At 35.4% G+C, this 16,270-nt stretch overlaps 1 protein-coding gene across 2 annotated transcripts in view; it reads left to right on the top strand.

Annotated features, from left to right (window-relative positions):
• Window positions 1-16,270, top strand: part of LOC118187911 (ankyrin repeat and SAM domain-containing protein 1A-like) — a 411,400-nt gene that overhangs the window by 87,522 nt on the left and 307,608 nt on the right. For both annotated transcript variants that reach the window (XM_085807269.1, XM_085807270.1), the window contains exon 3: window positions 4,456-4,612. In XM_085807269.1, coding sequence (XP_085663395.1) covers window positions 4,456-4,612 — 157 coding nt within the window. The remainder of the gene's footprint in view (window positions 1-4,455; window positions 4,613-16,270) is intronic.

Raw genomic sequence — 16,270 nt, forward strand, 5'->3', positions numbered from 1 at the left:
CTCACTGATGGTTTTCAGAAACCAGTATGTCTGGGATCAGAAGTTAGCTCTGTTGTTACTGGCCTACCGCAATGCCCTCAACGAGACACCGGCTATTCCTCATTACACATGATCTTCGGTTGGGACCTTCGTTTGGCTTGTGATCTCTTGTCGAGGTCGCCATATAGATGCGCCATCATCCCCTGAGGATTACATTCAAGATCTCCAGGCACGGTCTGAAGTAATGCATGAGAACGAGTCAACTTGACAACAGAGAAGATGAAGATCCGATATGGCACGAGAGCTATAGAGCTTCTATTCAACGAAGGTCATAAAATGGGGTTATGGAATCCGATTCTACGGAAAGGACTTTCTCCTAAACTACAGTCACCCTTGGATGGCCCTTACACAATCCTAAAATCCTAAACACTCTGAACAACTGCGTAGTTCGGATCTGTAAGCCATCAATTTCTAAGACTAGAGTCGTTCATTAAGGCACCTAGCCCGTACTATGGCCATAGTACGTATTCCCCATAGTGTATGTAATGTAAATAGTATACTAAGACCATGGTCTTATTCATATATAAATTTGTAAATTCATGCATTTAATTATTGATTTAATGTTTGATGTATGTTATTTATTGAATTATTGTTGTTGTATTGCATTAATTTTCCCTAGTATTAAGCATGGCTTTTTGTCCAGGTATTGTACTGCCCGGAACGTGCAGTCCTTGGTAGGGGGGACAATGGTATACATGTAATTTTATATACATGTAAATAATATTTTGTGAATTTTTTGTAAAACTATAGTATTTTTTGTATATTGTAACATGAAAACCTGAAGAGACGAAGCTTTGCCGGAAAAATAAGAATACTGTTTAACATTGAATAAATGGCTCTCTGACAAATTTGGCGAGAAATTGCTGAAAGTCTCCAAACTTGGCGGTCATTTGGCGACATTGTAGTGGAATCCCCGTAAAGCTGTAATTGGTCTGATTCCTATACGTAACTGCACCCTGTCCTATAAGAAACTGTAAGTGTTCTATCTATATGCCTTCCCGCACTTTCCAGAAATCGAAGGTATTGCAAATTTCTTTGCTCCCGGGAGAATAAGAGCAGAGAGAGCATCAGTCCTCAGATGAGTTCGGAGTATTGAGAGATCTCCGTGGGAGTTTCGTTTTTTAAATGCGATGTGTTTAAAATTTTTAGTCGTTTGAAGTGGTAACTACTGAGTGTGGTCTGTCATTCTGAGAACAGTTATGCGAGTACTTTTGTGAAAAGTTTCAAAACTGTAAAGTGTTTCTTTTGGAAAAATACATTTTATCAAGCTTTTGTCCGTCCTGTGTGCATTCAGTCCATTACGAATCCGTAGGCGCGTACGTATGTATTAGAATAAAAGTGTGGTGAATCTAATACACATTCTAAGTTGGGCATTGAAGACATTGAAAATGCAAATTGAATTTTGAGGATTAGCGTATTAAAGAAGGAGCTATAAAACTAACCTTCCTGTTTCTTTTGCAGGGTGCGTTTTAATGAAAACTTCCAAATTATGATCAGGAATAAATATTGGGAAACAAATTATAGAAACTTTATTTTGTTATCACAGTAAAACTTCAGCTATCGAGAAAACTTGGATATGAGATACCGGATATGGGAAAATTCCGTATAGTTGAGTGCGTAAAAAATGGAATTCATGTTAGAAAAGCTAATTGAATACACTACCCGGCATTAAAAATGCAACACCAAGAAGGAGTGGCCCGAAAATTATGCAAATTTCAGGTAGATGCACTTTACCAAGTTATGCAAATGATGTAAAATGCACAGCTCTTCAGCGCACGTTGAAGAAGATATAAGGGAAGGAACCTGCAGAATGTTAAATTTTCGTGCCGTTATTTCTGCTAGGAAAATCATTGTAGAAAATTTGTTCTTGTATCACACGACGCGTATAATAGCAAAGAATGTCAGGCTGTCGTCAACTGAGGCAGTTCCAGGAGACAGACGATTTTACGAGGGACATGGTGATCGGACTGAGAAGGGGGGTTGGTCCATATGGCAAATCTCAGCTGAAACACACTTGGACGTATCCACAATGCACCGGTTATGGTGACGATGGTTGGAACAAGGAAATGAGGCAATTTTGAGGGATGCCGATGTAGCCAGAGGACGTCAGCACGCGTGGATTGACGCATCGGCAAGCCATTTCTACCTCCATTCTGTAGCCATGTTAGAGTCGCTCTGGGTGTTCCCATATCGACCAGAACCATTTGCCATCGATTGATGGCTAGTGGCCTGCACTCGTAGCGTCCGTTAAGAAGACTACCACTGACTCCACATCATAGACGCCAACGTCTGCAATGGTGCCGGGCTCGAGCGATGTGTACGACGGAATGGCACAGGGTCGTGTTCTCAGATGAGTCACGCTTCTGTTTCTCCAATGATAATCGCCGCGTACAAGTGTGGTGTCGATGTGGAGACAGGTCCAATCGGACAGCAGTTGCTGAACGCACCTCTCCATCATGGTTTGTGGCGTAATTGCGTATGATTTCAGGTTACCTTTTGTTCGTATTCTGGGCACTATGACAGCCCAACGATATGCGGATGATGTGCTGCGGCCGGTGACACTCTCCTACCTTCATGGAATGCCCAGTGGCCTTTATCAGCAGGAGAACGGCCGACAATACACTGCTAGCTTCAGCCAATGTGCTCTGCAAGGTGTACAGATGCTTCCCTTTTCACAGTTATGTCCTGATTTGTCACCAATCGAACACATTTCAAATGTGATTGAACATTTGCAGACCGTTTGCCATTACCGCGTTCAGAAGACGAACTGTGGCAAATGGTTGACAGGAAATGGAGAACCACTTCTCAGAACCATCCGCCGTCTCATTGACTATATACCTTGACATGTTGTTTCTTGTATTGTTGTCCAAGATGGTCCTACAACCTACTGAGCCGATGCTATTATCGCTCTGTACTGTGCATATTATTTCGAAATAAAGATCTCTTATTATTCGTTGCTGGCTTATAAGGTATTTCTCCCGCCTTCTTAGCATGCCTTCGTAGTGTAGTGGTCAGCACACTCGGCGCGTATTCGAGAGGCCCGTGGTTCGAATCCCGGCGAAGGCGTTGCTCATTTTTCATATCTCCTGCTTCCAAAAAATCCTAATGACTCTACACTGGCTCCCGAACTAAAAATGGTGGCGGATGATGATTCTTCGCAACCAGGATTTGGCGAATGAGTCTCCTAATCCCCAGTTGCCCTTTAAAAGGGGGAGTATATATAAGGTATTTCTCCCGCATTCTTACTATGCCTTAGTAGTGTAGTGGTCAGCACGCTCGGCGCATATTCGAGAGGCCCGTAGTTCCAGTCTCAGCGAAGGCGTTGCTCATTTTTCATATCTCCTGCTTCCAAAAAATCCTAATGTCTCTACAGGCGGTCTCTCTCTCTCTCTCTGCCGAGTTTCATCACTTTCTGGCCACTTCTTCTTAGTGTTGCATTTTCAATGTCAGGTAGTGTATAAGATCTTATCAACTTGAATATCAAATACATATATTTAAAATTTTGTAAGATTTCGGGGTGTGGTGGGGGAATAAATTTCAGACATAAAATCCGATGTATTTCGTAGGCCTTAAGTAAAATGCGAAAGTAAAACATCTTATTCAATTATGAAATTCCGCGTAACATGAAATTTGACGGAGCTGTAGACAAATTTGCACCAAGCATTCGTTAGACGTTCAAAATGAACAGATCGGTCTTCGCGTATCGTGCCGTTTTTTGATAACAGGATCTTGTATGTTTGAAAATATTATTCTGCATGCTGTTTCGTAGAAGATAGGTCACAAATATGAATCGTTTTTTGAAAATGCGAGGAAAAGCAGAACTTATATCCTTCTATACAAAAATTAAACTGGCTTATTGCCATTACCGCGTTCTGAAGACAAACTGTGGCAAATGGTTGACAGGAAATGGAGAACCACTTCTCAGAACCATCCGCTGTCTCATTGACTATATACCTAGACATGTTGTTTCTTAAACTCAAATGAATTGAGTTTACTTAAAAAAAAAAAAAAAAAAAAAAAAAAAAAAAAAAAAAAAAAAAAACCTGAGCGAAGTTCTTATGATTGTGTTGTGACATCATGCTTATCCATTCTAGCGCTACATCAGCTAAATCACACTATTGCCGCAATATATACGTTTGACGGCATTGTATACTTGTCAGTAGCATAATGAACTCTATGACGGCGTTACAAATCTATCATTCATTTAATTTTGCGGGGAAAAGTTTTTAAAATTTCTAAAGTATTCCTGTTTGTTGAGCTTCTCAGTTGAATGACGGATAGCCGGACTTCTTATTAGTATATTTCCACCTCCCATTTCCACCTTTCCATTACTTTTCCACCTCCGATAAGACTGAAATTTTCCATATATTTTTAAGAAATATGTATGCATGTATATTTCTTTCTCTTTTTTTTCAGAGATATTGTTGTAATATTATTAAGTCATGATGCCTCAGCGAACATTGTAGATCATAAAGGATGTACACCTCTTCATTTAGCTGCTTGGTCTGGAAATACAGAAATAGTTCAAGTTCTTTTGATGCATGGACCTTCTTTTCCAAGTGTAAATCATATGGTATGTTGTTTTCCTAAAAAAGGAGATTTTACTCTTGTAGATGAAATGGTATATTTATAATTCATATAATGTACAGTCATATTATGGTAAAAGCGTTTAATGGTCTCATTACTTTTCACTGTAAATTTATATCACTATTTTTCCTTGAAATGCTTGTAAATCACGTGTTTGAGACCATACCATTTTATTTTCCTCTTTGTGTTCTTTTGTTGAGTGCATGGCATTTCATCCATGTTCTGCACTATAGAAAGGAGCGTTTAACCTATTCTCTAGCATCTATTTGATCTGTGTGGCTCCCGTGTGTTGCCCTTTCCAAAAACAAGTCTGCTTTATAAGCTAAGTCACTGCTTATATTGTTCATGGGCTGCAATATTTGCAGAAGTCAAAAAATGACGTTTGGATAATGATAAATGTGTTTTAAGTTTTCCTTCACTTTGAAATGCAGGGATCACTCGCTTAACTGATGGATTAAGGGGTAAGCATTACTAAAAAGCTTCATAGATGTTCTGTTATTAATAATAGTTACAAAATGTTATAAAATTAACATCATTTAATAATACATTTTTATGAAATTGTGTTATTATTGTCATTAAGTATGTTGAGCTATACTGGAAGTTCATGTAAAGGAAAAAGTTAGAGATAAGAAATTAAGTTTCATTAATAATGTTACTATATTATGACATGTACTACAAAATTATAAAAAGGCATTCTTAGTGTTCCAATGCTACATCGTTAAACAAAATACAAAAGAAAGAGCAGTTTTCTAAGAATAGCCTATATTTACGTAAGTTTCAAAATACAACCTATTTTTATGAGTCAAGTTTTATATTGTTATAAAATGTTGAATAACAGCTTATTATTGCGATTAAACGTTGCACACCGTCAAATTCTTCTTTGATATTGCTAGAGATTTGTTGTAAGCTTTCTTTTCAGCATTGCTCCCAGGGACGACTGTAGACTTTCCTTCCTTCCATAGGCTTTCACGCTGACAGTTTAAAATCTGTTTCCTTAAAAAAAGTCTTATAGAAGAAGTAACCCAATCCTCCCCCTACTTTCAGCACAGAAATGTTGTTGAAGCGTATAGTGTCTTTGTTACTATTTGCAATAAAATTTTCTGATATGTGAGATCTTTTACATGAGTAGTCCCATTTCCAAAAGCTTGAAAGGGTTGCCTTGTTTCTTTGCCATTCTAATTAAAGAGACATATTGTTCTGGCCGATGATAGTGGGTTCTTTTCTTACTTTATATTGCATTCAAACATCAAATAAACTATTTTTAAGTATTTAAGTTCAGAATAATCCAGTACAAATATATCGTTCATGTAACTTACCAAATTGTTCTAAAGATTTTTTCTTTATTTTCAAACCTTTCTGCTTATGATCCATTTTGACTTATAATAATCGTAATCGTTTCGCGTGGTCTGTTTTACTTTTTTTTGGGGGGGGGAGGGCCCTTACATTTTGCTGGCGTTGGTGTCTTCGTTTTCATAGAGGGCACCAGTGCCTCACACCTCCCCATTCAAGTGGGTGTTCAAATGGTCTAAAAAACGTATACTTTACTTGAAATCGACTAAAGGAACAATATGTATTTAAAATTGATCGTATATGAATACAAACATAAGTATTTAAAACATAAGATTTACCCTGTCACTAGCTGCAAGAATTTCATCAACAGTCAGTCCAAAGTCATTTCGCACTAACTGCCTTCTTATATTTGAATCTGACTGGCATATCACTAATTATATCTTCATAATTTGTAACACTCATCCAAATAGTCATCAAACGTTTTGCTATCTGGATCAAAAACTGGTTTAGATTTCGAAATTACTTTATCAAATAAGGATTTCTTTTTAACCTTTATCTTTCCTGTGTGAGTTGACTTAATCATTTCTTTCTCAAACTGTAATTCAGAATAACTTTTAGAATTTGTAACCTCAGGACCTGATTTTTCAGAAGCAGTTTCTTCAAACTGTTCTTCGCCGCACTCATCACTTACTTGCTCCAATCCAATGGCCCCAACCTTCATTATCGAGTTCCAAGTTCTTTTCTCTTTAAACCTTTCAAACGTTTTAGTTCTTCTCTTTTATACTGTTTCTTCCTTTTTTTCCCCTTTCAATGTATTCTTCTTTCTTTTATTATAAACACGTCTGAGAGAATCTTCAATCATCCTTGGATATCATTTAATGAATTTTGAATTCGACTCTTCAAATCGGAAATTATACTTACGCTCAAACAATTCTTCTTTTTGCATATCTTTTTCATCATCACTCAGCGCAACAATATCTGTTTGTACATAACCTGGAATCTCATCATTATTGTCTTTTTCTTTATTCTTCATATCCAAAATAAAATCTCTCAAAAATTTCGCATTCTCATCCAGGTTTGGATCATTCCTAAACTTCTTCAAAAAGCACATTTGCTTCTTAACATCTTTTGGTATTTCTTTTTCTTGACCTTTCAAACATTTTAAATAATCAGCCTCTTCATCTTCCTCTTTTTTCTCAGTTTTCTGACGGACTTGCTGTAAATCACTTGCCTGTTCCTCTTGATCAGAACTAACAGGAATATCTTCGTGAGACCGATGTACATCACTTACATACAGACTATTGATACAACTTTCAAAATTACTTTTAGATGCAATCAGTTCATTATAAGCACTAAAACTTGATAGTTAATCATGTACTAGATTATCAACTGTAAAACACACGATTGTAACAAGCGCGTACACTATATTTGGTTGTGAACTCATCACTAAATCTACATTTATTAAAGTTGCATTAACCGTATGTCCAAATGCAGATTTTAATATTACACTTCCACATGGTCTTTTACAAAACTCTTGTACAATAGTACTCTTTATAATACTGATCTGAGTAGCAGTATCAACGACAGCATTTAACACTTTATTATCACATCTACTTGCACCGTAATTAAAGAATCAAAATGACAATTAATTTTGTTAGACCTCTCCTTCAAACTCATTAAAGCATCATTTGATGTATTTGCTGTAAGTAAATGATTTTCGGTTTTACTACATTGTTTATCGATATCCAAATTTTGCATTTCAGAATTACATAAAGACATATGATGAGGTTTACTGCATAATTCACAATGAATTTTTATTCAGCAATCTTTCCTCCATATGCCTCTTATCGAAGCATTTGTAACACCAACCTGTCCTTTTAGGTTTTCTCTTTTCGAGCCTATGTCAATTTATGAACAATTTCCTGCGTCACGGGTTAGTGAATCACAAAATAAACATGCTTTAGACTCGAACGATAAGGCATAAGGCTTCTCACTAGCCAGTTGTTTATATTCGCCTTGCTGCTGATGACGATCTACATCTGTTCGTAATGCCTTGTTAGGGTTAAACTGAAAATCTTGACTTTGTATAGCCATTCTATCGTCTGCATTAAATGCGTTTACTCTCTCTCGAGCTTGTAATTCTTTTCTGGGAAATTCTAGAAATTTATTTACATCGAAACATGTCTCATCCCCATTCATACGATTGTATCCTAATCCTAAATATGCTGGAATTACTCTAAATAAAACTGGAATCAACATATTGTTATAAGTTTCAGGATTAACATTTAAAGAAGAAAGACTCCGAACTTGTATTTCTATAGTGTCATATAATTTTCTTAATTTTAAAACGTCACTTGGTCGGTAAACAGGAGAGCGATTTAGGAGTTTTTGTAAATGCGTATTTAGGATAACATCGCATCTTCCAAATCTAGTATTAAAAATTTGTATTGCTGCATCGTAATTTCCTTCAGCTATTGAAAAACCTTCTATAACAATGGCAGCAGTTCCACTTAAGTAGGATTTAAAGTAATTAAATTTTTCTACTTTCAAAAGAGTAATATTATCGTGTATCACAATTCTGAATGAATTCCAAAAACTTATCCATTGACTGACGTCACCATAAAATTTAGAAATCTCTAATTTAGGAAGACGATCATGATGATTTTCACTCTTAAATTCATTTGACTTAATATCCGAGGTTTTTTTGGGGGTGGGGCTGTTGTTCGAGACTAGCTTTTAAATATCTATTTATTCTAGATTTACGTAAAATTATTTTATCCTTATAATTCATAGAACTTTCAGTTTCCTTTTCATATTTCTTTTCTTCATCTATCAAAGATACAATTTCTTCATCTAAATTATACAGTTCTTTTTCTTTTTCTATTAATAATGCTAAAGACCCTTCTAGTAAATTTTCAGTTTCACTGTTATTTGTATATCGTCATCTACTTTGTTTACAATGTTAGTTATTGATGAACTGAAAGATCCGCGCTTTTTAATAAGCATTTTCATTTTAACGTAAACGATGTGAAATATTTACCTTTAGAAGTCTTCAAATGTACACTTTTTAATCCGATCCGAAGGTAAGGATAAACTAACTCTTTGATGCCATTATTCTAATATTTCACTTTTCTGACACCAGTTTGCCGTGACCGATGATAGTGGGTTCTCTTCTTACTTTACACTGCATCAAACCTCAAATAAACTATTGCTTTTTAAACGTTTTTATTCAGAGTATTCTAGTACAGCTATATTATACATGTAACTTACAAAACTTTTCTAAAGATTTTTGCTTTATTTTTAAACCATTCTGCGCGTGAACCATTTTGGATTACAATATAATAATCTTAATCGTTTCGCGAGGTCCGTTTTACTTTTTTTTTTTTTCCTCGTGCATTTCGCTGCCTTTGGCGTCCTCATTCTTCATAGAGGGCGCCAGTGCCTCTAGAAGAAGTAACCCAATTTTCCTCCTCCCCCTTACTTTCAGCACAGAAATGTTGTTGAAGTGTATATAGTGTCTTTGTTTGTATATGCAGTTAGTATGTCTATCAGTTAGTATGTTTGTGTGCTTATATATAAGTGTACATATATATGCATACATAAGCATTGCTTCATCATTATAACGGATTCGGTTGGGCCCTGAATTCACATAGTAATGAAGAATTCTGCAGTGAAAAATCAGATGCAGTGAGGCTTCACTAAGATAACCTTGGCGGCAGTTAATGGTTTTGGTCTGTTGTACAGGTACCTTAGAAAGTATAAGTCCCAATCAGTACTGATATTCCTTATATTCGCAGAAATGTTGGCTGCATTCCGAGGTGGGCAAGAGGAGACTTTTTACTGCATTTATATGGCATGAGAAAAATTAAATGCCTATATACCGAATCAAAAAAGGGGGGGATATTTCTTTATATCCCGTCCTATTCGGCCGATTGACGAAATTCAGCTTGAGCTTTTCATGTCCCCGACTCAAAATATATATTACATAGCGCTATTCTAAACATACGTATTTTGACACAAAATCGGACTGTTTCTAAATTAACAGGCCAATTTGTTTCTGTATTTCGATTCTACACATCAGTAAGCCAAACTACCAAGTTTTGTAAAAATCGCAAATGCAGTTTTTTTTTTTTTTTTTAAATTAGCAAAATTTTAACCCCGAAATGTTAATTGGATTTTTGCATATATTAAATAATATCGACTTCTAAATTAGAATTACTTAATTTGTTCTTTCATAGTTCGAAATTTTATTTTAATCCAACTAAAATTCATATGTTTTCTATGGTTTATTTCAAAAATCTGAATTTTTAAATAATTTATAAATTTCCGAAACAATTTTGAATTGTTTTTCCAAAATCTTAAAATAGATGTATTTCTAGTCGTACCTGCAAAAAATTGGAGATTTTTATTCAAAATTTCCGAAGATAAACATGGTGTTTTGAAATTTGACATGTTTGTTATAAGCGATAACACCAATGTGGTTTATGTCTGTTACAATGTTCAGTTAATTGCAACAGTTATTTTGAATTTCCAAATAAACTTTTATTGAGGATTATTGACGTGGAGTTTCATAATTAATGGTGCACAATAAATATTTGTTAATAGTATATGAAAAGCCAAATTTAAAATTTTTAAAAATATTAATCAAAAGGTTGAATTTTTTGGTCCCCTTTTATAAGAGCAAATTCTTATCCTCGCCATTTTATTATCTGCTATTTTACTGAACTTCATTTTACATACAACGAAATTTATTGCAGATTTCAAAATTGTGCATCATATATGTAATCAGTACTTCTGAATACAGGAAACAATGGGGAAAAAAGAATATTTTTTATTTTTATTTATTTATATTATACAATATTATATTTATCTATTTAGTTGGATAAAATTTAGTCTTTTTTATGTTATGCTGTTTGATTCCTGCTATTTAAAAAAATGAAAAAATTTGAACTTATTCGGAAATATATTTTAAAAAATTGAGACGTAGGAAGCTAAAATTCAGTAACGCAATGGCACAGTCATAAAACAGTGAAAAACTCTTTTTATGCATATCATTCTAAATTAATATATAGATTATATACACTTTATAATTTAAAAAAAAATCGATGCACCAAGAAAGAATTATACGATTGCTTTGAAATTTCGTATGCATACATTTTTTTGACCAAATACGCAAATGATTAAAATTTGGTGTCCAATGGATGAATAGTGCGATCTCCAGCGTATCCAGCAAATGTATATAAGGAGCTGTTCTTGAAACTCTTGTTAAAAATTTCTTTTGCATTGCCGCAGTATTCGAGCTCGTTTCGAGCAAATGTCAGAGTTTGAAAGAGGTCTTATAATTGGATTGAAAGAGGCAGGTTGGGCAAATCGGAGAATCGCTCGTGATATGAGTCGAAGCGATGTGGTGGTTAGAAGATACTGGCAAGAATGGGTGGACAATGTTATATTTCAGCGTCATGATGGTAGCGCCGACCTAAGGCCACGACAGATCGGAAGGACAGAGTGATTGTAAGATCAGCTGTCACAGCGCCTGATTCATCGCTATCAACCATCAGACATGCGACTCGCATACGAGTGTCCGGTATGACCATTCACAGACGGCTGATGGAGCGAAATCTACCTTCGTATCGACCGTTATGCAACTTGCCACTCACGCCTGTACACTGCCAAGCTAGATTACAGTGGTGCTTGGCTCGATCAGGTTGGAATGATGCTGACTGGGGACGTATAGGCTTTAGCGACGAATCCCGCTTCCAACTGCGTTGTGACGATCATCGAAGACGTGTCTGGAGAGGTCCCGAGCAGCTGATCCTGGTTTCACTATTGCACACCACACAGGCGCTCAATCAGGAGTTATGGTCTGGGGTGCCATTTCCCTTGATAGCTGGACCCGTTTGGTCGTCATTAGAGGCACACTTACAGCACAGCTGTACCTTGACGACATTCTGAGACCTCTTTTGCTACCGTTCTTTTTGCAGTGCCCTGGCTTTATTTTTCAGCAAAATAATGCCAGACCACATACGGCACGTATTGCTATGAACTGTCTTACAACTTGTCAAACACTTTCTTCGCCAGCTGGATCGCCAGATGTCTCTCCCAACGAGCATGTCAGGGATAAGATGGGAAGGCGACTGCATCTACCAGGGAATGTTGATAACCTAGCTCGTCAGTTGGAGCAAATTTGGAAAAAATTACCGCAGGAGACCATCTGAGAGCTCTATCAGTCTATGCCACGCCGTGTGGTAGTTTGCATCTAGGTTAGACGTGGGTCAACACCTTACAGAGCTCGTTATTTTGTAACTATGTAACTCTGAAATGAATCATTCAATTGTTATGAAATTTTAATTATTTTCTATTCTGTATATAATCTTCCTATCCACCAATTTTTGTCTCCATCGGACAACTCCTTCTCGGTGCGTCGATTTTTTTTTTTTTTTTTTTTGGTTATAGAGTGTATCTTTCTCACTTTTATATTTTTTCTGAACTGCCCATATGAAGACGTATTAATCATGCTTTACGATATTTTCTCTTTAAGGGCAAAGTGGAGTTTTCAAGGTCATTTTGACGAATACTGGATCTCCTAGCATTCTTTCGAAAAAACATTTATAACAATAAACATGCTTTTAAAGGACACAATCCGAATGATTAAAAAGGAATTTTTAAAGTGACTATTTGAAGATCTATAATTAAATTGTGCAACTCAAATAATTAAAATAAACTTCTTTAAAAAGAAAACAAAATCTAAAAATAACAACTATGATTTAAAAAAATCTGAAAGGTTTCAGATTTAAAATTACGTCCAAAGGGGCGTTTTGTGTGTTACCTTTCTTTATTAAATATCATGTTCTTTGCACTTAAACCATAAAATTCAGTTCAATAGCAATGTTGCAAAATAATTTTAAAATGAGCATATCTTTAGAATTTCCGATACACAGTTCTGCTCGCTGGAGATAAAGAGGTTGCCCCCCCCGTAAAGTGTTGCCATTGCTCGCTTTGAATTCCTTGAGTTTGTTAATCAAAAATTCGTTAAAGTTTTACAGAATATGAAATCAATAATAAAACAAATTTCAAATTTCAAATTTGGTCTTCCACATGCCCATATTGGTAGGAGGATTACGTCATTCAAAATTCGATGGCTCTATGTACCGTTGTTTTATCACAATGCGAGAAATATACATACATTTATGCAGATTTTTCATTATTTAATTTCTTCAAATATAATGCAGGACTCTAACATTTGGTGACAACAGTTTGAAAAGTGAAACGGACATTTATAGTTATTCAACGCAAAATCGCAAAACGAAAACAATAGTCCTTCGGGGACAAACCCCTTTGGGCTAAATAAAAATATTTGTAAGAAGAAACGAGACATTTTTTCCGCGCTTTCAGAATGAAAGGGTAACGAAAACGTTATTCCTGCTCGTAAGAAGTCTTCATGGTGTTAATATAAAAGTCAAGATGTAAACGTTAATTTTGTGATAGTCATTGTTGAAAATAATGATTCACACAAATTTGCGGAACCAAATTAAACAATTTTGTATAGTATAATGCTCTTTTCAAGAATAGAAATTTTATTCCATGAACTATATTCCACAGGTTCTCGTCTGGTGCATTGGATTATAGAACAATGTCATTTTCAAAAACCAGAATTTTAGGCTCCAGTTCTTCCGTTCTTGCTCAAAATAAGCTGTGTAATCAATATGCAGCTACTTCACTTTCATTTACTTGGCAAGCAAAAGGATTGATGAAAAAGATGACCAGTGTCTCGATAATATTAATCTGTTGTAATTGTTTTTCAGACTGTAACTGAAGGTTGATAGCAAATGACGGCAAGTCAGTTTGAGGTTCGCCTATCATTTTTTTTTTTAATTTGGGAAATTCACAAGTGACTTCCTCTGCAGATGTAATATCCACGAAACCAGTTTAAACAACTTAACAGACCCTATCATTAAAGCTATATGTTTTCTTTGTTCCTGAAGCTCCAAGTTTAAATAATTCAATTTCTCAGTTATGTCCGTAAAAAATCTAAATGCAGCGAAAGTTCGTTAATTCAGCAAAATTTTGATTTTGAGAGGATTTTTATTTCTTCAGATAGATTTATGCACCTTATAAGTACTTTGCCCTTACTGTGCCAGCGTACTTCAGTGTACAGAATTAGATTAGAATCTAGGATTTTATAGTAGGGCCTTGAAAAAGCATTGTTGCAAAGGGGCTGCTTGAATAAAGCTTATTATTTTTTAAACAATTTTCATGACCGAAGGGCATTATTCTACCGCGCAAAACTTCCTAGTAAGATGATACAGTGATACTAGTAAGTTTGGAAAATGACGATAATAAATCTATTAATATTTTTAATCATTGCTGTTGCCCCATCAGTGGTTATCGCCAATAGCTTGTGCAGAGGCATATCTATAGACTTTGATTATGTTGAAGATATTCTTACCTCATGTTCATCCTTTCATGGGTAATATTTTCAGTAGGTTACAGCAAAGTTATTAAATACCATTCGCAGCAGAATTGCTAATTGTGTAGCGTGTGATGTATATGTAGACTCATTAAATTGTAATGAGAACCAGTCACATAGTTTCATGTCACGCTTTAACTGAGCTTGCATGTGTATTGACAAGTTCTACACTCTCTTTGTGGTTGAGATATCTCACCGTAAGTCTTTAACTGCTAATATAACCCCACTTTTGTTAGAAAATCCCTGACAAAGCAATAAGCACTAGTTAAAAGGCTTCTTTTAATAACTTACCATCATGGAAAGGCTTTTTCTTCTTTGCGAGCATGTGGGAAATTTTGAGAGAATCTATATTGGCATTTTTATATTTTACCAGCGGCTTAGTGAAAACTCACAGTTAAGCAAATAAGTTTGATTTTAGTTGATTTCGTTTCGTCTTTCGTACTTCAGATTTAAGTGAATAGGTCGTATTAAAAGATATGTGAATTGTCTGAAAGGAACATTCAACATTATGTTTTTGGTCTGTGCAGCGCTACTGCCGGGAAACAGACAACTATATTTAAAAACTAACAATACAATAGGAGACACATACTCTAAAAGTATAAGCATATAAATAGCCATAAATATAAGAGGCATTTAAAGGGAATACCCACTGAATGGAATATTGTAGGGTCTCCCTTAGTTCAATTAACTGATTGCTCAAATTTTATCTTTCCTCAAAACTGCTCAAAATTATCTTTCCTCAACTACTTCCCCTCGCATTTTCTCACAAGGACGCTAATTGAAAGTTAAGCGAAGTGACATGTAGAGACATTAGGTTTAGTTTTAAAGCAGGAGAAATGAAAAATGCGCAACGCCTTTGCCGGGAATCGAACCACGGACCTCTGGAATGCGCACCCAGCGTGCAGATAACTACACCACGAAGGTACGCTAAGAAGGCGGGAGAAATACCTTATAAAGTATTTAAACGGGTGAAGCTTGGCGTTTATTCAGAGCGTGTTTTCGCTATCCACCGCACGTGACGCGTCTGTCCTTGCTGTTAAGTAGAGTTGCTGATACGTCTTTTTGGCCGTTTAAAAAATTTTCCCGCCGGGTAGGATGTCGAGTCAACCTAGCTAGCCTTAACTTAAGGTGCTAGTCTACTCTTTAGACTTTTATTTATTGTGTAAAGTTTCTTAAATTTCACCGCAAGTTGTCGGTGTTATTGTGAAGCACGAAGTACGTGCCTTTCTGCTCATAGCTGAGAATAATAAAAGGTTATTTTCACCCTTCTTCTGTGCTGGTATTTTTTCACGTCTGTGGGAGAAGTCGCCAGCTTTCTTAGTAGGATCTAGTAGAGTTTATGTGGACAAAGAGAGGAAGATTCTATAATGTCATAAATGACACCATCATAACAAATAATTACCATCTATGAACAATGGCATGCAGCAGTGGTCTCAGATTGGCAACTCTCGAAGCGATTTTATGCGACCCGCGATTACTTTTTCCGTAAATTAATTAGCATTATTATGACAAGAATTTGAAGAAACGTTTAAGATTTTAATGGTTTTGAATCCAATTTTTCATCATCTTTGGTTACTGAAAACGAATGTGAGTCCTGAGAACGTCCTTAAAATTTAGAAATGAAATAAATTAATTCACATTGTAATGTAAATCTTGTTCAAAGATCTGTAGATACAAGATTTATTAACTTTTGTTAGTTGTCAAAAGATAAATATACTCAGTTACGAATTCTGCAATAAGGATAATCACTTTGTATGGAAGTATATATATATATATATCTATATATATTTAAATTTAAACAAATTAAATTCAAATTTTAACAAACATGTATAAAAGTAAAAAAGCAAATTTAAAGCCAAAAATTAAAAAAAAAAATTAAAAGCCAAA

Source organism: Stegodyphus dumicola, chromosome X1 (assembly GCF_044657685.1).
Source record: "Stegodyphus dumicola isolate Sdum_Otavi_A_Nest chromosome X1, ASM4465768v1".
Taxonomy (NCBI): domain Eukaryota; kingdom Metazoa; phylum Arthropoda; class Arachnida; order Araneae; family Eresidae; genus Stegodyphus; species Stegodyphus dumicola.